Source organism: Etheostoma spectabile, chromosome 6 (assembly GCF_008692095.1).
Source record: "Etheostoma spectabile isolate EspeVRDwgs_2016 chromosome 6, UIUC_Espe_1.0, whole genome shotgun sequence".
Lineage (NCBI taxonomy): Eukaryota > Metazoa > Chordata > Actinopteri > Perciformes > Percidae > Etheostoma > Etheostoma spectabile.
In genome coordinates this window covers 4259108-4280886 of record NC_045738.1, presented here as the reverse complement: position 1 = coordinate 4280886, position 21779 = coordinate 4259108, and the positions used below count along the sequence as shown (strand labels likewise).

At 38.9% G+C, this 21779-nt stretch overlaps 2 protein-coding genes across 2 annotated transcripts in view; both read left to right on the top strand.

Moving 5' to 3' along the window:
- The window catches only part of mal2 (mal, T cell differentiation protein 2), an 871414-nt gene that overhangs the window by 225855 nt on the left and 623780 nt on the right, over positions 1-21779 (top strand). The window lies entirely within an intron of this gene.
- Positions 1-21779, top strand: part of cdkal1 (CDK5 regulatory subunit associated protein 1-like 1) — a 274625-nt gene that overhangs the window by 88717 nt on the left and 164129 nt on the right. The window contains exons 5-7 of the mRNA XM_032518043.1: positions 4379-4475; positions 8939-8987; positions 14194-14314. Coding sequence (XP_032373934.1) covers positions 4379-4475; positions 8939-8987; positions 14194-14314 — 267 coding nt within the window. The remainder of the gene's footprint in view (positions 1-4378; positions 4476-8938; positions 8988-14193; positions 14315-21779) is intronic.

The window sequence follows — 21779 nt, the reverse complement described above, 5'->3', positions numbered from 1 at the left end:
CACACACACACACACACACACACACACCTCGTCCTCTATCTATCCATCTGGGGCGGGGGGCATCTGTTCTGGTCCGGGTCACTGGCAGCAAGCACTTGATTGGACGCAAAAGTATCACCACGGCAACTGCATCGCATAATCCCCATTCCATCTTATCCCATCCACGAACTGTGTGCGACGTGATTGGCCTGTTTCTCCTGGGGCGCTGAGGCGACGTCTCAGGCGCTGTCTGCTTACTCGCTGTGTCAGCTATGGCTCTGAGTCTGTAGGTGGGGAGCGAGTAGCGCATTAAAGGAACGTTTGGCGCATTTTGGCAAGAGGCGGTGTGAATTATGCAGATGAACCCCTACTGTGAGTGTGTACTGTGAGTGTCTGTGTGTGCAGTGCTACCAGTGTGAGTCCTTCATGAGGAACAGTATGGGGAGGATAAGCTACTCTAAGCAGACAATATCCCTTTTTTGTCTTCCTCTGTCTCACTTCACCCAGTCTTGAAAGTTTACACCCATCCACCTTTGATTATTTACTGAGATCATATTCTACTTTCATATCCCTCGATGCCTCTGTCTGTTTTACACACCAGAAAAGAGAGTGGCACGTATATTATATGCTGCCTTCTATAATAAAGGTAAAAGGTAAGTGGATAAAACCAGTGAATTTACATAGACAATAAAAATGTGCATTTCTGATGATCAGTAGAAGTCCTGTTTCTCTGAATGTGCTGTTTTGTCCGTGGTGAGGCATCATAACCAACAGGCTTTCTTTTTTCTTTGTGTTTCATCTTTTTTGGCATCTTACGTGATTTGTTGTTTACTGCTCAAGACTTGTATGCCAATAAAACAGTTATATTGAGAAATACATATAACGTCACTAAAATAACCCTGAATAATACAAACACCTCTGAATAATCGAAATAATTTTAAAAAAACAAAACACTTAATTTCTGCCTTCATCTCTTTTCCCTTCATTCCTCCACTCATCTCTCACCAACATTAACTTTCATCTATCCCACCCTTCCACATTCACATGACAATGTTAGCTGGCTTTGAATTGAGTTGTCTACCTTCGGTTTCTCTCTCTCTCTCTCTCTCTCTCTCTCTCTCTCTCTCTCTCTCTCTCTCTCTCTCTCTCTCTGTCCTCTCACACACCCATCACTATCTCTTTGTTTTGCTGAAGAATACAAACAGTCTGAATTAAAACACAACTGACAGTTTGCATCCAGTTTCATTGCTCCTCCTCTGTCCTCCTCCCACTATTCCTCCCTCACTTACATGCCCCCCCCCTTTCCATCCTTCCTTTTCTTTCTTGCTCCAGCTGTCAGGAAGCTTCATTATTAAAGATTCATGGCGGAGTCTGGGCAGCTCTTCCAAAAGCTTTTGTCAGACAGACAGAGTGTCTGAAATCTCACTGCCACTAACTGGAGGTGACATAAAGACTCACATCCAGAGATCCACAGGCGCAGAGACACACACACACACACACACACACACACACACACACACACACACACACACACACACACACACACACACACACACACACACACACACACACACACACACACACACACACACACACACACACACACACACACACACACACACACACACACACACACACACACACACACACACACACACAGTCGCTCTCATTGTGGTTTGCGTCACTATTTTACTTATCTGTCTAGCCCTTTTGATTAAAATTATCTAGAAAAGTGCTACTAGAAAAGTGCTACTTTTCATTTCAAATAAGTCTTTGTAAAATACCATATCAGTGCTTACTCTTTGCCATTGAACACTTCACGCCGCACCAAACTTTTCATGGATGTTGTAAATAATTGACACTCGGCATGGTGTTATAAATCTCTGGTTTTGGCTTAGTTATGTATTTTTTCATCAGAAGTAATAGTGACCTATTTTGTCAAAAACATTTTTTTTTTATCAATTTCATCTGCTGTCTTCAATGCTGTTTTACAAATTGTTTTATCAGACAAAGGCTGTACTGTTTTACCACAATACTGGTTTTGACACGTTTTCATTCACTCTCACACATTTACATGCACACATGGGTGCATGCAATATATTGCACTTTGATTGAACAGTACGTATTAATTACTACAGTATAGTTTAATTTAATTACAGTATAGAAAATCTTTTTGCAAAACACATTGTAGTAATTAAATTACTATACATATCATTTTGTCTGGCTCCAAAGGGATTACAGAGCCAGGAGAGCGTGCTGTGTGAACGTGGGCCTCTATGCTCAACCATATAGTGGCTGAGATCACCTTTCTATTGACTGCCATTATCATGCTTATACACCAACCAGTTCCTCCGTCACAGGCTGAACTCTCTTTGTTTATTATATTTCGAATCTGGCTGGAAACAATGCAAAAAAAGTAATTAAAAGGCCATTGTTGTACCCTATTAGTATGGCAGTTTTTTTGGTTCGTTGTAGTTGGAATTGCAGAGATTTGGTTTCTCCCTAACATCCTATCTCCCACAATTTGTCAAAGACAACTTCTTACTTGCCATCCTATGCCCTTCAAAAACATAGGTTGTCAATCATTGTAGCCCATCTTGTTAAAGTTATTCTTGGCTTTCAGTTTTCAAGCTAACAGCACAGCAAAACACTACAATTATGCATCTGAGCGTACAAATATGACGTGCGGAGTTCCGCAAGGCTCCATTCTGGGGCCTCTTCTGTTTAACATCTACATGCTTCCACTGGCTCAGATTATGGAGAAAAACAAAATAAGTTACCATAGTTATGCGGATGACACACAAATTTACATAACCTTATCGCCAGGGGACTATAGTCAAATACAAAAACTGACTAACTGCATCAAACAAATTAACGACTGGATGTGCCAGAACTTTCTGAAATTAAATGAAGGAAAAACTGAGGTAGTTGTTTTTGGAAAAAAAGAGGAACGATTAAAAGTCTGCGCTCAGCTTCAAACAACAATGTTAAAAACAACAGCCACAGCGCAGAATCTTGGTGTAGTCATGGACTCAACCTGAACTTTAACAGCCACATTAAGACAATTACAAAGTCAGCCTACTATCACCTAAAAATTTCAAGGGTTAAAGACTTATGTGTCAACAGGACTTGGAAAAACTGGTCCATGCTTTCACTTCAGTAGACTTGACTACTGTACGGGGTCTTTACAGGTCTCCCTAAAAAATCAATCAGACAGCTGCAGCTGATTCAGAACGCTGCTGCTCGAGTCCTCACTAAAGCCAAACTGAATCACACTCACTCCAGTCTGATTCTTTACACTGGCTTCCTGTGTCTCAAAGAATTGATTTCAAAGTACTCTGCTAGTTTATAAATCCCTTAACGGTTTACCAAAATACATTTCTGATCTGCTACTACACTATGACCCCCCCAGACCTCTCAGGTCATCTGGGACGGTCTACTTTGTCCCCAGAGTCAGAACTAAACAGGGTGAAGCAGCTTTCAGTTTCTATCTCCTCATATCTGGAATAAACTCCCGAACCTGCAGATCCGCTGCTACTCTCAGTTCTTTTAAATCAAGGCTGAAGACCTTCCTTTTTGATGCTGCCCTTTCTTTAAATTAATGCTCATTTCTTTCTTATGCTGCACTGTAACTTTTATTCTTGTTTTATGTGTCCTAATGTCTCTATTTTGTTTTTAACTGTCTATTCATGTGTCTTATTGATTTTTAATGCTTATGACTTTAACGTTTGTACGTGTTTCTCTGTTTTATGATTTGTGTAAAGCACTTTGAATTGCCCTGTTGCTGAAATGTGCTATACAAATAAAGCTGCCTTGCCTTGCCTTACAAAGTAGAATTTTTGGAATGTAGGATTTTGGGCTGATGGGTGATGATGACGACATTGTTTGTTGACCAAAGCTACCGCCTATTATTTATGGGACATTGAAAAACAACCATTTGTATAAATTCAACAGTGGATCAGCACATAAGCTACCTCCATTGTACACAGTAACAGAATTAATGGTTTTCATCTTAACCCAAAATGTTGTAAAATTCCTTACATACCCCTGCACCATGGGAATTACCTTGAGGACATTCTTCTCATGGACATTTCAGCAGGGAATAGCTTACATTCTACTAGGAAAAACAAGTAAAGTTCTCTCTGTAGTAGGGACATTCACAGGCAGGTAACATGATATCCCTTTGTCACACACACCATTACTGCTACCTAATGTGCAACAAACTGGCATTGTGCCTTGTGACACTAAACAGTACACGCCAGAGTGATGTTTCAGCCTAATATCAAGCCCAGTCAGTGTAAATAAAAACAAATTGGCTTGGTTTTTGCAAACTGGTGGTGCAACAATGCCAAATTACCTAATAATGTAATCTCCTCTTCTCTCTTTTTTGTTTGTACAGAAAAGCCCTAGAACAGCAGAAGAAGGTGGTAGTAGCTGGTTGTGTCCCCCAGGCTCAGCCACGGATGGACTACCTCAAAGGACTCAGCATCATTGGGGTATGTGTACGTGTGTGTGTGCTTTCACTTAATTATATCAAAGGAGTAATCTGAGTAATAAAGGGATGTGTTCATACAGCATATACTGTATGGCTGCATGTATCCCTTTGTCTTTATTTGTGTCTAATGGACAATATTTTAGAAGCATGCACGCACGCTTGCATGCATGCACGCACACACACACAGGCAGTTTGACCTGTTATCCACCTGGCTGTGTTGGATGTAGTCTGGCCCTCCTGCAGCTTGGTTGATTAATAGACCTCCCCTGAGAGACATGACCAAGACTGCTAAAATGAACATAGTGGAAAGTAGAAAAGAAGAAAGGATTTGTCGTGGAAGGAGGGAGAAAAGTATGAGAGAGAGTGGGGTGGAGGAGAAAGAAAGGAAATGAGAGGAACAACAACATAACATTGCCTGCCTGGACACCCGTTTAAAGGTCAGCACATGACCCACAGGTTGCGTTAAGGCACTGACACACCAACCCGATAATCGGCCGTTGGACTGTCTGGCGAGGTCGGTGACTCAAGTCGGTTTGGTGTGTTCTGTGCCGTCGTCAGCCAGAGGAGCCGTCAGCTTTAATTTGGGCAGATTTGACTTGTTGAATTGGCAGGCTGGCAGTCAGACTCAATGACCAATCTGATTGGTGGAGTGCTAGCCCTTGAATAGCGAATTAGTGCGCTAGAAAGTCTTCAAGGATTACTTGTTTTTATCATACAACATGCTGCCACTATGTATTATTGATAAATCCATCCACATAAACTGTCTTTTCTATTTCTCTTTCTTTGAATTTGGCATTGGACAGTCTGCCCCTCTAGTTAAATTGCAATTAACATCAGGGGAGTCATAGACATCTGGAGATTCAACAGGAGGGGAGAAAACTAGCCTAGTCCTACCAAACCTTCGTACATTTCATTTCTACAGAGAGTCTGGCCACTCGCCATTGACAAGTGTTAACTTCCATGAAGAAGGATACACTGTTGAAGTTTAAAACTATTGGATCTGCCCAGAGCCACTCTGGTAGCCTGGCTCCGCCCCCTCCTACGTACTGTCTGGTAGGACCAGGCTAACAAGAGGGGAGATGACAACAACTATCAGCTTAAAAATGTAATAAGGGCCTTTTGTCCTGCAGTGTCTATACTGTCTACTGTAACAAAACAAGTGATTTTAGCTACTGGTTACTTTGGATTGCTGTCTCTAGGCTATTACATTTCCACGTATAACCCTGTGGTGCAGGTATGAATAGACTAAAAACTAAAGTTTAAACTAAACTAACTAAAAAGATGTGTCAATGGTATCACTATTTAAATGCTAAATAAGTCTAATACTTACATATTTAAGCTAAAGTTTTGGTATAGGTGAATGTAAAGTTTTTCTGAGTTGGATCTTGCAAGTAATTGTGAAAACAACATTTTTTAGACACCAGTTGTTAGAATATGCATTGTAGCAATGTGTAATGCAAACTCGTCTATACATTAACATTTTTAGGAGACATAAATATGCAGTTGGTCATATAATGTATGCATGCTCCATGCTCACAGAGAACCAAGCTTTGCTTTCTAAATCAGCACAGAAAACCTTGATTTTTATTTTACATAATGCCGAATTTATTTGGTTGGTTAATAAACAAACTGCCTCATTGAAAATGGTGATAAATCAAACGGTCAAATATCCAATGCTGATTAGTGACACTGTCTCAAAAATAATGGTTGGTAGGTGTCTCAAATGTTATGTTAAATATCCTTTACTATAAATAATGAATTCCATTTGGAAAACATGTTGCCATGTAACGTAATTACATTCAAATCAAGTGGCATGTATGGATAATATAATTACATTCAGATAAACAGGCTTCTATATGTTATAGCCTTCAGGGCGAGGCATAAACATCTGTGAAGTTTACCACTGTCAGTCCTTTCATTTTCATGAGTTGGTTGGATTATGCATTGATACCGCGCACGCACACACACACACACACACACACACACACACACACACACACACACACACACACAGGCACTCTGATGGACGCATGCATGAACAGGCACACATGGTAGCAAACACAGACGGCAGTATAAATGTATGCGCACACCCCCCTTGTGTATCCTTGGTAGTTACAGTCAAGCACACAATGATGGTGACAGTTGGTGGGTTATGCAAATTAGATGCAAATAACCAGAGATGAATTTGTATATAGTAATTGCACTAACGGCTAGATAAGGGGTGTAGTTAAAAAATAAAAGTGCTTCCTGTTGAATTCATTCAGTTTGTTTGACCTGTGTGTCAGCTTGTGTGTGTATTTCTGTTTAGTTTTTTCCTGTATTGAGTTGCTGTCAAATGAATGACAGTGTATTGTGTGTAAGGTACACACTCAGTCACGCAAGACTACAGTGTTTCCCATTTCTGAACTGGACATGTCACATCCTGTATCTGAAACACCACGCGCATGTGCATGCATGCACACACACACACACACACACACACACACACACACACACACACACACACACACACACACACACACACACACACACAAAAGAAAGATGGAAAGCATGTATGTGTGCCTTGGGTGTGGGCTACATTAGTAAATATTGTGAGCCCAGCTTTTTGTTCTTTTTAATGCGTGTTGCGGCGTTCAGCGCAATTTTGCTCGGAGCCACTATGTCTGGAGTAAAGATTGTCTCGGACGCGCATCATCTGACTTGTAAACAACTTAAATGTTTATTATGTTCGAAGTTCATTCTGTTGTAAATAGCCACCACCATGGTCAAAAAACTGTCTCCCTTCTACTCCCGCCACCTCATTACAAATCACTTACACACTACCACCTGTAGAGGTGATCAGCCAAAATAGGAAGAGCTGAGACACTACATATATCTGTATCCTAATTGAAAAATCACCCGTGACAGACAGAACCAGACAATATAATAATCAACCATAGTTCATTATAATAACAAAATATGAAATAACATAAAATAGCATAAATGTCTCCAACTTACCCCAGCATTACCCCAATAACTCATAAATTGTCTGCACTTATATTATTTTCTTTCTAGTCCTTAATCCCTCAGCCATACATGTCTCCCATCCATAGGGTTAGATCACCCAGGACAGCTCAGCTGTTGAAACATTTCTTACTACAGGTGCTGTCTGTCTTAGTCTAGAGATAGCCTTTGTTAATGTGTATGCTTGATGTAGAGTTCTGTCTGCTCTATACATACATTTACATTTACATTTACATACATACAGGACCTAAGTGCATCTTTAGGCAAACATTCCACTTCCAATGGCAAAATATTGTTTATATATATTTTCTTTTGTTTAAAATTATTACCATAAAGAGCTATAACAATTATTACTGGAGCAGGCAGTCATTTATTGTAATTTTTGACAAATTACTTTTTATGTAAGCCAAGATTGACTAAATAGATAAGTGCTTTTTTCAAAGCATACTTTTTGTGTATAAAGCAGGATTCAATAAGAACCATAATGGAAAAGTTGAATTAATCTAAATTACTAATATGTGAACAATACCCAACTGTTTCTGTGAGTAGGGACACCCTCTTCTGCTCTGAATGAACCCAGATTGCTTGGCCATTAGAAGAAAATTGGTTTGATCTCAGTGTGTAACATGCATATAACTGCTGCTTACAAGGCACAGTCAGTGTACATCTGTGTGAGTGTGTCTGAAAGAAGGGTTGCTCCGGGTAATGGGCATGGAGGCATTGAAAGCGGGTGCCAAGAGCTAGTGCATAGACCATTAGGAAGAAGGAAAGTGAGGGAATTAGAGGTGGATGGGATGCTGGTAGGAATCAAAGGAGAAATCGGCAGATATTATTTTTCTTTTGCCCTAATCTTTATCCTTCTCTTCCTCCCCCTCTCTCTTACTCTCCTCCATCTCCTCTCCAGATTATTAGTAGAAAGGTGTTAGATTTGTAACATCAGTGCTGTTCTCAGTAGATTACCACCAAATAGTATTTTTCCTTCTTCATGAATTGGTTGTTTTAATTCATTGGAGGCAATAAGGAGAAAACCTATTTTGCCTGATTGGGAACGTGATTCAGTTTCAGTCATTCTCTCATAATCTAAGAATGTACAATTGGATTATTCTTCCCATTTGTCTGTCACCATCTCTTCCTCTCCGCTTCTTCCTCTTAGTTCTAGCTTCAGACCGTGTCTCTGTGAATACATAATGTAAGTGTTGTTGCAGCTACATAGACACCAAGTGGCATTTAGTAAATCTATGTCACTAAATCCTGGCTGGAGGAAAATTGGTATGATTGTATCAATTTGTACTTTTATTTTTGTCAGTGTGCATACTGCATATTGTCTTTGTGTATATTTACATGCCCGCCTTGTTTAAATGTGGATTAGTATATGTGTGTTTGTGTTGTCAATATCAGGCTTTGTTTGACTGTGTGTCAGCATCAATAACCTTTTCCCGTGTGTGTGTGTCTGTATTTCAGGTCCAACAGATTGATCGAGTGGTGGAAGTAGTGGACGAGGCTGTTAAAGGTATTTTAGTGCGCACACACACACACACACACACACACACACACACACACACACACACACACACACACACACACACACACACACACACACACACACACACACACTCATTGTATGAAGGAATAAGCAGAAATGCATTGATCAACTAATGAACGAGAGTCTTTACATTGTTAAAATAGGAAATGCGTAAATGATTTTCAGGAAAGTGGTCGGTCCATTTACTGAAAGCATGCAAGGAATATATCACTTTCCTCTAGAAGTGCACATAATCATATTATGGATTTGGGTTGGCTTTCTGTCTGTCTGCTTTTAACATTTAAAAATATTTGATTCTGACTAATTATTGTCAATAATAATTGACAACTAGTACCAACTAGAATGTTATTATAATATTCAGTGTTGTTCAAAGGAGAAATATCTACAGTAACATGTTCATTGTGTTAACGTTAGATATTCAAGAAACTATTGATTTGATGTTATGTTTAAAGGATGGGAAATGTGATGAAACAAAATGCATTCTCAACTCATTTTGACAAAATTGCTCAGTAAGATTAACAGTTTAGACTGATGTGTATTTAAAAGAGAAGTCATCAGTGTTGCTTTCAGATCTGACTTGCTGTCGGAGTAGCTTGTTAAGTGGTCTTCAGACAGACTCGCATGGCAGTGATTAGGTCATCCATTTAAACTGTTAGTGAATCACCACACTTTACTGTTTAATGAAGGTCAAGCAGAGTTTACAGTGTGAGTGTGTCCAGTCAAGCTGTCATACACCCCCAGCTGTTCTCTAATAAAGAACAGCTTGAGTTTATTGTGTGTGTGTGTGTGTGTGTGTGTGTGTGTGTGTGTGTGTGTGTGTGTGTGTGTGTCTGTGAGAGAGAGAGAGAGAGAGAGAGAGAGAGAGAGAGAGAGATACTAGTTGCACTGCAGGCTTCACTCTAATGAAGGACAGCTGAACAAAGGCTTAATTTTACAATGTGTCATCAACCCTAAGTCTGTCTAGCTACACACACCCTACATTTACACATGCACACTGTGACTTTCATTCCACGTCTTCTCGATGTTTTGCTCAGTCTTTCCTTTTTCCCTCTTTCTATCTTCTTCCCATTCCTCAGCATCTCTTGATCTCTTTCTCTCGTATCTTCCTCCTCCCTCTGCCTTCTCACTGTCCTGTTCCATCCTTACTGCCCTCCTTCTCTTCCCTTTTCCTCCCTCCTTTCCCCCCTCCATAGAAACTAATTTCCCCAGTATCATTACAGTTCTTTATGACCTCGTATAAACTGAGAGCTGTTATTTCAGCTCGGAGGCCTGGGCATAAACCTTTAAGCTCTGGGATTTGCCTTTCGTAATGGCTACTAAAATACTTACTTCAATGAACTGCTAATAGACACAGTTCTTTGCTGCACCAAAATTGCTTGCAGGTCTGTTTTCCACATGACAAGAGTGTCGGTATGCCTTTTATGAGCTTGTGTCTTGAGGTGTGAGACTATATATTTCAGTTTGGATCCTGGCTCCAAAAGAACTTAACAACTGTCAATCCATAAAGATACTTCACTACTGTAAAAGTGCTTTTAATCATATTGCACCTAACCTAGCTAACATAAAGATCAAGTTACTACCTATTGTAAATGGCAGGCATTTTTATCCTGTGGTTATCTCAGGTTGGCTTGCTGAGCATGCACACAGTACTATCTTTATACAGCCATACACATTACAACTACTGTCCAGTTTTGTGGTTCTTGCCACCCTGCGGCATCTGTGATTTGGTGGGTAATGTTGTTACTGTGGTCACAAGCTTGCTTATCCAAATCAATAGTTTATTTTTTGTTTTAGCAGTGCCAGATGATGATTTTCTTGCTAGCAACAAACACAGCTTTGGCTTTATCTTGCATTCCAAACCTTCAGCCAGATCTATAAAAAAAATAATGAACAACACCCATGGATGCACATTTTTGCAAGGGCACCTAGCCAGATAAATGGTCTGTTAGTGATGCTCAACAAACAAGAACTAAATTGGTTATTTGAAGTGTGAATTACAGAGAAAGAATCATTACATTTTTTTAAATCAAGACAAGACATTAAATAGAAACCCACAAAAAGGCCAGACTATATGTTTTAGTCATGTTTTAACTCTTAAAGGAACACAGACTTTTACTGAAGTCTGATCTTTGCACTAATAGATGAATAACTGCTGTACTCCTTTCTTTATAGGGCCGTTTTGATGTATTTGTTCCTTTATTGACCTCCTAATATTGATCTTCTCTCACTGAGATTATAGCCTTGGATGATACCATTTCACCTGATATTCTTTTATCTGTTTGATTTATTGTATGTGTGTAACATAGAAATGGGGCAGGAAAGGTTAGACAGGCTAATGTTTCTACTTAGCTACAGATCAGAGCTATATGGCATCCATATAACCTCATGGTCCTTATTTCACCAGGATAAACAAACCGGTTGCCTTAATCATTGCTAAATAAATAAAGCATGAGTATAAACACACGGCTGAATAAAAAGAGACCGTTAGACAGGGAGGAGTGGAAAGACAGAGCAGGTACAAAGATAGAGGTTGATTCATTCAGATATATTTTAAGTCATCTGAAGGAAATCTGAAAGTTGTCTTTAAATACTCAGTAACCTCCCATCTGGAAGTGACAAAAACATATTATTGTCAAGCATCAAAGCCTCATCTAATATATCTGAGATATTTCCTATCAAAATGGATTTGACTGAAATTTTACAGGAAAGCAAACTACTTTTTTAAGGACAGTCATACATATCTATAACTTGTTATATCAAGGGAACATTCCACCCCTCCTATCCTCCTCCTCTGCCCCCTTTGGCCCTTCTTTCCAATGTGCCCCTACCCGAGCTCCTGCCTGCTGCTTTACAATAAAACCAGGGAGCACAACAAGACCCACCACTTATAAGGTAGCAGACACAGGTCAACAGGTCAATATTGTACCTCACTACATCACTGATCCAACCATCCATCTGGCTATCCTGTACATCTTTCATCTGTGATGTGTTTTTTTTCTATAACCATCCAACCAACCATCCATCCATCTATCTGTGCCTACCCTCCCTCTTTTTCTCTAGCATGTTATAATGGGCTGTTATCAGTGGAGAGAAGGATTTATGTTGGTTTGTATTTATGAAGGAGAGAAAAGAACAAAGGAGAGAGAAATTGGAAAAAACACAAGGGAAAAGAGGAGGCAGTCAGTAACTAGAAAATGTGATATAGGTTGATGTGTGTCTTTGTGTCTATGCAGGGTTGCCCATCACAGCAGTTGACCTCTCTAAACTCTGTAATTGAGATGACAAATAGGGCAGCATTCTTCAGTTTTCTTCAGTTACTCAAGTTAGCTTTTTTGTCTCTTGCTTCCCATTCATGGTTCCCTAGGCCCTGAAATTGAATTTGACTTTGGGTACATTCCTGGAGTGATTCCATGCTGGTTGTGAGATTATTACTTGAGTCTTGGGTGGCAGTCACATTGACAGCGGTCCTGTGCAGTTTTAAAGACAAGAAAAGAATATGTGGGGAATGGCTGTTTCCAAGTTTCATAAAAAAGAAAATCTCCTAATTTGGAAAAAAAATCATTTGAAAAACCCGCACCATACTGGTAATCACTTTCTCCTGACAAATCTGTGTAGGCAATTAGGTATTGGTAACTTTGTTTTCCCTCAGTTAAAAACCACCAGAAACAAATGTATAATGTCAACAATCTGGGAAAAAAATCTAAAATAATTTACTGCAATTCTTCCCAGGCCTCAGCTGAAAGCTGAATTACTGGCATGCCTTTTATTTTGCCAGTGAAGCTGATCATCTCAAACATGTTGAGTTTCAAAGTCCATTATTAAACCTCAACATTCAAGCCAAAATGGCTCATTCTGTAATAGTCAGCCACTTTGTGCTTTGGAAAAATGAAGTAAAGTACTTGTTAGACTCTGTTATTTTGTTTTTTATTTACAGCAGATCTGTTAGGTTCACATGCCCATTTATTTCTGAAATCAACTGCACAATGTTTTTACTTTTACTAAACAAATCTTTACACTTATTTTAAATCCATGTTGTATGACCAAAGATGGAAACACAGATAGGTACCTAGAAGAAAGCATGGATGAACGTGCTTTAAGTCACACCTTTTTCCCACAGGGGAAGTTCTCTAATTTCCTTGCTTATAGTGGGATATTACAACCAGTCACGCCTCACTGATTGGCTCTTTTGCCTCCTCTGTGGCAGATAGTCATTTTTATCAACCAATTGATAGCTATGCTTCCTGCCCTGAGCCCTCCCTCCCAGGAGACCCATGTAAAGCGGATGAAAACAGGAAGACAATTCCATCCCTCAACGCCTCCATCTCGCACACCCTCTAACAGGTAGAGGTTAGAGTCTAGCTGGTAGCCTTTTAGATAGTTGGAGAGGAAAGACTACTGCATCCCATTTCTGCACATCAATGGCTGGACATCACTTGCTATTAGCTATTTGACTCAGCCATCGATTTTCATTTCCTTCGGTAGCACAGTGTATATACTAAGTGATAATAGTTTTAGAGTTGTTACAGTGTGCAGTTGGTAAGAGATATGACTATAATAGCGGTCTTTATTTTAAAGATTCCCTTGTTCCTGCCTATCCTGCTTTGTTTCCGCCCGTATTAACTATCTTGGTAATATCAGTGGAGTTTACTTCAGCAAGAATATCATGTTCTTGCCCTACTTCCCACTTTGTGTATTGATGTTCATCCTTAATTGATTTCAAGTGCACCTGATACCAGAGGTTTGCCTATTATGCCATTTTCTGCACAGCTAGACCTGCTAATCTATATCTCCCTTGACCATACCTTTTACAACATTGTTTTTCCACAATTAAAATCTCACTTTCTATTTGGTATATTTGTTGAAGGATGAATGTGAATGTAGTTGTGTATGTGAGCGTGTGTCTACGGTACGTTTTAAGTGTGTGTGTTATAGAGACAGACTATAAAAAGAGAGGAAGTGATTCAACCAGCCAAACAGTTAACTTAACTCTATTTTCCTTTATCCGACTAATATTCAAGTTGAATGGAAACATGGTAAAACATGGAAGTGCCTACAGTACATCTGCACACCCATCTATACATAGGTCTGCATGTTAGTGTGTCACAAGTAAACAGTGCAAAGTCAGTTCTGTCTGAAAAGCTATATGTATTGAAGTGATGTTTGTTGTTTTCAGGCCACTCAGTTCGTCTGTTGGGTCAGAAGAAAGATGGAGGCCGGAGGCTCGGAGGAGCCAGACTGGACCTGCCCAAGATCAGGAAGAACCCTCTTATTGAAATCATCTCTATCAACACTGGGTAGGATTCAGACACACAAACAGAGAACCCGACTCATAAAATATTTACCCTTAACTGTGAATTCAATTTCACTGCTTTGCTGCCTTCCGGTTTATTGTGTGTGTGCGCTCTTACTTTCTTTGCACAGCCACTTAAATAGAGCCCCTCTGTGCTTCTAATTTTATCAATACATATGGTTTGCTTGAGGGGGGGGGGGGTGCACGCATATAGTGCTATTTGTTCTTTAAATGTAATACAAAACAAACAGGTGTCTAGTCTTTTGTTTTTGTGAACAATTTTTTCTCTTTTTATTATTTTCCAGTCATCAATTCAGTCATATATCCATCCGACTGCACCGTCGGCAAATCACCATCAAAAAACAAACTAAATACACATTTGACAAGAAAATACAACAACAACAACAACAACGAAAAAAAAACAAAAAAAAAACACCATCCCTGGATACCTGGATTTCTAACAGATTTTACCGGCCATAAACATACCTCAAAACCAACAATGTACATACAGATATTAAGTTACAGCACATTCTTAACCTTATTAACCATTGAATGCCACGCTAAGATAGTATCGGGTCCGGCTCCGTGCATTCTTGCCACTGATAGCTCCATCTCAATTACGTCTATATAAGTGTTAATCCAATGAGGCTTAGTAATTGCATGAGGAGGTTTCCAGCGTAGAGCTAACAATTTCTTGGCCGCAGTGAGGCCTGTTAGGAGCATACGTTTTTTTCAACATGTCATCTTTAGTGAGGAAGTGTCATTCAAGAGCAGCACAGCAGGAGTACACAGGTGTCTAGTCTTTTGTCTCAGCTTCCATTTTAAATATGAAAGAAGACACAGCTACATAGGTAGACCATCCTTTGTCACCTTTTTTTGTCATAGCTGGGAAGGTATGGATTATCCTGTTACTGGTAGATGCACATGCACAACCACTCACACCTACACCCCCAAGTTTATGGGCTAATTTCATGTTGTTTACAGATCTCTATGTCTCTACTAACCCATGTGCTGTATCCCCAGTGGGCTAGTTAAAAGGGTTACGACAGACTTATTCCACTGTGTTGGGCCTCCACTAATGATAATCCATCAATCATCCTCCTGCCCATCTTCAATGTATGTAATGCAATGACCTGACTTAAAAAACTTGAAGACGCAACACTAGTGTTCAATATGACTAAAGCTTTCTTGGTTTAAATACATGAGCTTTTGTTTCACACTAACTTGGTAACACTTTTTAACAAGCGGTCAAGAAAAATAGCTTCAAATGTTGCTAATGACCATTTTAAAGTTCTAGACATTACATGATCAACTACATCATACTTTTATTTGATTGAAAGTGTTGTAAGTACATTTGTTACTGTCTGTAAGGGGGTTTCATCCGTTAACTGGAATTTCCATCAGTCTCCTTGAACTATCTGGGCTAATTGCAGCAACAGTCTTGTCTATGTAACCTATTATTTATTACTGTAGGCATTGTTATGGTTATTTTGGTTATGTTCGTTGTAGTGACAGCATCCCCATACTTCACATTGTCACAATCAACAATTTACATTTTTGTACTTGTTATAGGGGGACCTTTGGTTTCAAAAACAAGGATTGCAAACAATCAGTTTAGTCTATTATAAGCAAAAAACTAACGTCCACATTATATTTTTTTAACAACAGTATGTCAGGATTTTTTTCTAAACTCATGATATTCCCAGCCTTATCTCAAAGACTCAGTCAATTAAAACAAAATCCAGTGAGTGTTTTTCTAAAGAGTTGACGTTGCCCTAGATGTTTGTGGTCTGCACAGCTCAGTGGTCTTTATTCCTGACTAAAGCTCCTTAGATGACACTAAATCTAATACGCCTAGAAAAACTGTAAATCCAGCTGTTTCAGCCTTAATTTACCAGATAAACTGGTACTTCTGTCCAGCACCAACTGTGGCATGTTTAAAAAGCAAAATGGAAGCTTAATGACCAAAAGAAAATGCAACCTTTTTCTACAACTGCAACAGTGTACTCAGTTTAACCAGCACTAGCCAATTTTCATTCCCTGCTCCCCTGTAAACCCTGCCTTAGATGGCCACCAGTGTCATAATAGATAACAGATTCAGGCACTCTATTTGTGGCTCTTTCACAGCCTCTGTGTATCATTTTGATAATTATTGGTAATTGGATCTCAATCCTTCTCAGTTTCTCTTTTCACTCTGCATTTGCCACTACCAAATCACAACTACAGTGTGAGTACCTACCTTGATTTCTTGCTTTATGTGATTGTGTACCTGCCTTTTCAAACATTTCTATGTGTGTGTTCATTTGCCGGCCTTTGCCTGGATGTGTGCAGTTTTTGTGTGCAGATGTCAGTCCCCTGCCAGCCAGCCTCCAGCAGGGGGTCTGTATCTGATCCAAATGAACTTGCTGTTGTTTCTCAAAAGGGTCAGGCTGGCTACAAATAAATCCCTTTGTTTTTATTCTTCAACTTTGGAGGCCCGGGGATTATACGAATATGTTGATGTAAATCGGCTGTTGCCAAATCTCTCCCAAATAACACTGGTGTTACTGAAAATCCAGGCTTAATGTGTGCTTTTGTAATGGTCAGTCAGTGGTGTCAATAATTTCAACATGTTTCTCTCAATATGTTTACGTACGTGTGGGTATTAAGAAAAACATGAGAGAATGTGCTCTTTATGTGTTCTGTTTTTAGATAATCTGTTTTAAATATTCCTCTGAGGTAGTAGTGACATCATTGGTGACATTTGTCAGCTGGAGAAACAGAGGGATCTTTGTCTGACACACAGACACACACACATGCATAACATCAGTTGAAGTTGTTCTCCAAACGGCCTCTGCGTCAGAAGAGAACATTTTAAGCTTTTGATTTGGAGTGTGTGTGGCCTTTGATGTCTCCAGTTTTTGACAGTTTCTTTGTGTGTGAACATGTGGGATGCATCCCTTTTGTTTCCTAACCAAATATCAAGTTGATATCATGCTGCAGGGTGGAGTGTTTTCACAGGTCATCTGCAGGTCCTTGAAAAGTAAAGGATCGAATCTTAAGTTCTCAAGTAATTTTAAGGCATACATATTAACATATCTAAAATGCAGTTAGTAGACCATCATCTCTCACTCGTGCGTTTTTCATAATATATGATGAGACAACATGGCAAACAGTAACATTATCATAGTAAGCATGTTAGCATGCTGTGCAGTGAGCGGTGAGCATGGCTGTATAATCTCTTGTTTTGAGTATTACTAATGCTTTTTTAAATTGAGTTTAATGTCAATGTGATTTCAGTGATATTCAGTCTAATAGATCCACACTGAAAATCAGAACAGGATTAAAATCATATGTATATATATTTTTTAATTTGGCTCTTTGAAACTTGCATATGCCCCTGCCCATCAGCTCAGCAGCCACTAGAGCGTTGAGGATGCTGTAGGGATACAGGGCAAAACAATTGTCACACTGCTCCTACTTAGGAAAAGTATCTGTAGGAATGTTGTGTGTCTACCAGATACCCCAATTTACCTTTTGTATAAAGAACACACAACAAAAACCTTCACCCAATTTGACTTTTTGGCTATAAACAGTGAACATTCATATTATGAATTGAGGCCATTTTCTTATTTCAAATGACTGCAAAGAGTAACTTAAGTCTGTGTCTAACTCATGAACCTATTGCACCATCTCCTCAACTATACGCTATGAGTGCAAATCCTCACAACAGCCTGACATAGAGTTTCACCTGGGACTACCACTGAAAATTTAATTTCATGTTCAAATTGATTCACAATATTAGTTTCATTAAGTTGAATATTAATTTCATTTGGATCTATTAAATCCAAATTAGATTGGCTTTTTTCTTCCACACCCAGTTAATTTTTATCCCCATCAGAAAATAAATTCATTCTTAGTCCAGCTGGTCCTCAAATGCCCTGTGGCTTTGTATTAAAGGAGCATTTTCCGGTTTCTCCTGGGCCATTAGCACGACTATTATGAGTCATTTTTACGTGACACATTAATGAGAAAAAACCCACATAATTTCTTTGAAGGTTCAGTCAAAAAGCAGCATGTTGCACCAATCTTATTGCTGAAATCAATTGTCAACAACAATTCAGTTTTAATACACTAATATGTGTTTTCCTTTTAGGGTTTCAGTGTAATTAATTTACTTGAAGATTATTACAGAAATATTATGGACGCGAAGGACATATTGTATGATGTTTTATTGCAGATGTATAAAACATTAAATTTCAAAGTGCATTCGGAATGCACTAATGAGATTTAGCAGCAGATGTGTGCTGCCTTCCATCCAGTTGTCTTTTTAAACATCACAATTCAAATCCTATTCAATGGATTTTAATCAATTTAAACATAATTGGGTTCAGTATCATTTTTTTAATAATTGCGTTTGAACAAATTGTGATTGAACAAAATATAGTTAAATGAATCCGATCTCAAACATTTAAATAATTTCACCAGCATAATAACGCCATCCTCCCGGGGTCCTTGAATATTCTGAAAGTTAACAAGCTTCTGAAGATGAAGTGACACAAAAGGCCTAAACATTTTTTAACAAAGGGAAAGCCTAAACCTCCAAAGTTTTTAATTTGAAACATACAACATAAGTCTTTCTCACAGGTGATGTATGTGCATATTGAATGGTTGGAGAGAGTGGTGAAGCAGTGGAGGGAATAGCAGTTGATTTGAGAAAAATAAAGAGGAATACTAGAGATGCACGATATATCCGCAATCACATTGTTCGGCAGATGTTAGTAATTTGTTTATATATCGGTATTGTTATGCAAAATGTGCACAAGCTACTAGCAAGCAGCCTAAACACAAACGGTGGCAGCTGAAGCCAGCACGTTGCACGTAAGCGAGTGTGCGGTGGAGAGAGAGGTGTGTGTTTTGCTGAGTATGATGTTAGCAGTAATATTAGCCTACAGCAGTGAACGTAGCAACGCAGTCTGTGTACAGTGTATCGGTCGGTGAATAAATACTACAACTCCTCAGAAGCCAAGTCAAGTTATTGTGTCTTGCTTGCTACCTGCTGTTTAAAGGAGGGCAGGGTGTAGGTTTAGCCACGGAGCTACAGTGGCAACTTAAGGACAGACTCACCAACTTAAGTGGGCTGGCTTTAAGGTGTACCAGCTAGTCTCATGTAAATGACGAGCTCATAAAACCCAAACAGGACATTTTGTTTTATGTTACTTAGTTATTGATCTATGATCCAAACTTTTTCACTTTTTGAGTTATATTAAGTTTTTAAGGGCATACAAAATGTGTTACTTAAAATAAGAATTTGTATTTTTCTTATTTACTCTATTTATTTCATTTGTATGCTTGAGCAAAGCAAAAATGTCTATTTTGAAAAGATACATTTTCATTACTCAATTTTGTCGTATTTCCCATTTTTTGTTTATGGATTTATTCTTATACTTGTTTAACTTTATTCAGCTTGAGAAACAGAAACTTGTTTTATACACATATTGACATCGGTATATATCAGTTGTCGGCCATAACGGCAATGGTGATATTGGTAATCAGTATCGGCCAAAGTTTTCATATGGGTGCATCCCTAGGGAATACACACACACACACACACACACACACACACATACACACACACACACACACAAACACACACTGTTGATGTTTTTAAACATGTGATTCAATCACACATGGTTTCTTTGTACTCCACCCTACTTGTGCTCCTGGTGTTGACTCCTGTCCTGGTGCAGCTGATTTGTAATTTTGTTGGGCTTGTGCTCTTTAATTGGCTTGCCTTTTAGTCGCCAGTATTAAGTTTAGCATTGTTTCTTATGTGATTCATTTCACATCTTATTTATATCAACAGATAAGCCTGAGGACAGAGTTCATTTTCCATACAGCCTCAGACTGGAAAAGACTTGACTGTCTTTCTAATGCTCTGTTTTGTGTCCCAGTTTTAGCCCGCTCGATTCTATTAGGGAAGCTGGTGTGTGTATGTTTGTGTATTTTGCCCTAGGCTACACAAACGGTCCCTTCTTGCTCTTTGTATATCTTTGTGTGTGTGTATGTGTGTTGTCAGTGAACAGTAAAAGCCCCTTTGTGAACATGTTGATTCGCAATGCTTCAGCGTCATAAACAAGGAATTTACAGCCACTCAGTCAGAATGGTTCATTAAACCTCACTGTGTGTGTGTATTTTTTGCTGTGTCTGTTTGCGTGAACCGTTGCCATTAGACTTCAGGCATTAAAAAAAGCCCTTTGTTCCACAGTTACAGCTCATTTCTTTTCATTATCTATCTCTTCCTCTTCCCTGTTCTCTTATTTAGTCACATTTTTGGCTGTTATATTCTCTGTTATTACAATGTGCTAAAAGTCAGGTGTTAATGATCCTCTGCTCTAAACCCAAACCAGTAACCACAATCAGCATTTGACTCCTCTAGGCTGGCAGGTAGACAGCCATGATGGTATGAGGGGAATAGGCATTGGAAGTAGGCTTCTTGTGGTTTGAGAGCTCTCTCAAACACAAGTGGAGCATTGCTGCCAGGCTTACTGCTGCCTTGATTTTTGATAGCTGCGCTGGCAGCTCATACGTCCCCATAAATAGTTAGAAGTAGAATTGATGGTGTAGAAGCCTGTGCTGCTGTGAAAAACCTGTGTAAATATTACACCATAATGAAAAGTTGTTGATGTTCAGCATCTGTAGTCATGCTAAACATGAATATTTTTTTGATTTATCATTCTCAAACCTTTTCCTATACCATTTAAAATACATGTTTTCTTCTTAGCTATTTGATGATACTGTGACAATATTTAGCTTCTTTTGGGTTAATGTTTTCCTTAGCAACCTTCTGCGCATCATTGTCCTTGAAATGTTTTTAAGGTTAAAGTTATGACTGGTCAACAAATGGAGATGCTGCCATTTCTTGAATAAAAGCAAACATTGAAGGATTTAATACAAATTACATTTCAACATTCCTGTTTTTTTCTTTTTTCCAGGAGAGTGGAAATGTCTTACTCTTTGAGTTAGTAGCTTAACCTATCCACGGAGTAAAAAAGATAACCTTGAAGCCCATACAGTACTGCATTTCATCCTCTTTCCTTTGTTCAGCTCCTTCTATTGAATTCCCTATTTTCCCTTTTTTCACCTTCTGACACTAATAGTAACATATTTATTTGCTAAAGGGAAAGCTAATTTAATCTGGCCATTAAGCCATGTTGCACGATGCCATTGTTCTGGTTTTTCAAAAGATGTTTAATACCTTTTTAGACATGAATGTTTTGGATGCTTTAGTCAAGCTACATAGCAATAATCTCTAATCATTATTTTCTGCGTCGGTTTCTATTCTATTCATTTCTGTGGTTGGTTAAAATCCTAAAGGATTTGAACAGGCTAGTGGCTCATTTCTCTCAGACCGTCATCCCTGCCAAATCCTTGATTTCTATAATCACTAATAATCACCGTAGCTAAATACACACACACACTCTCACACT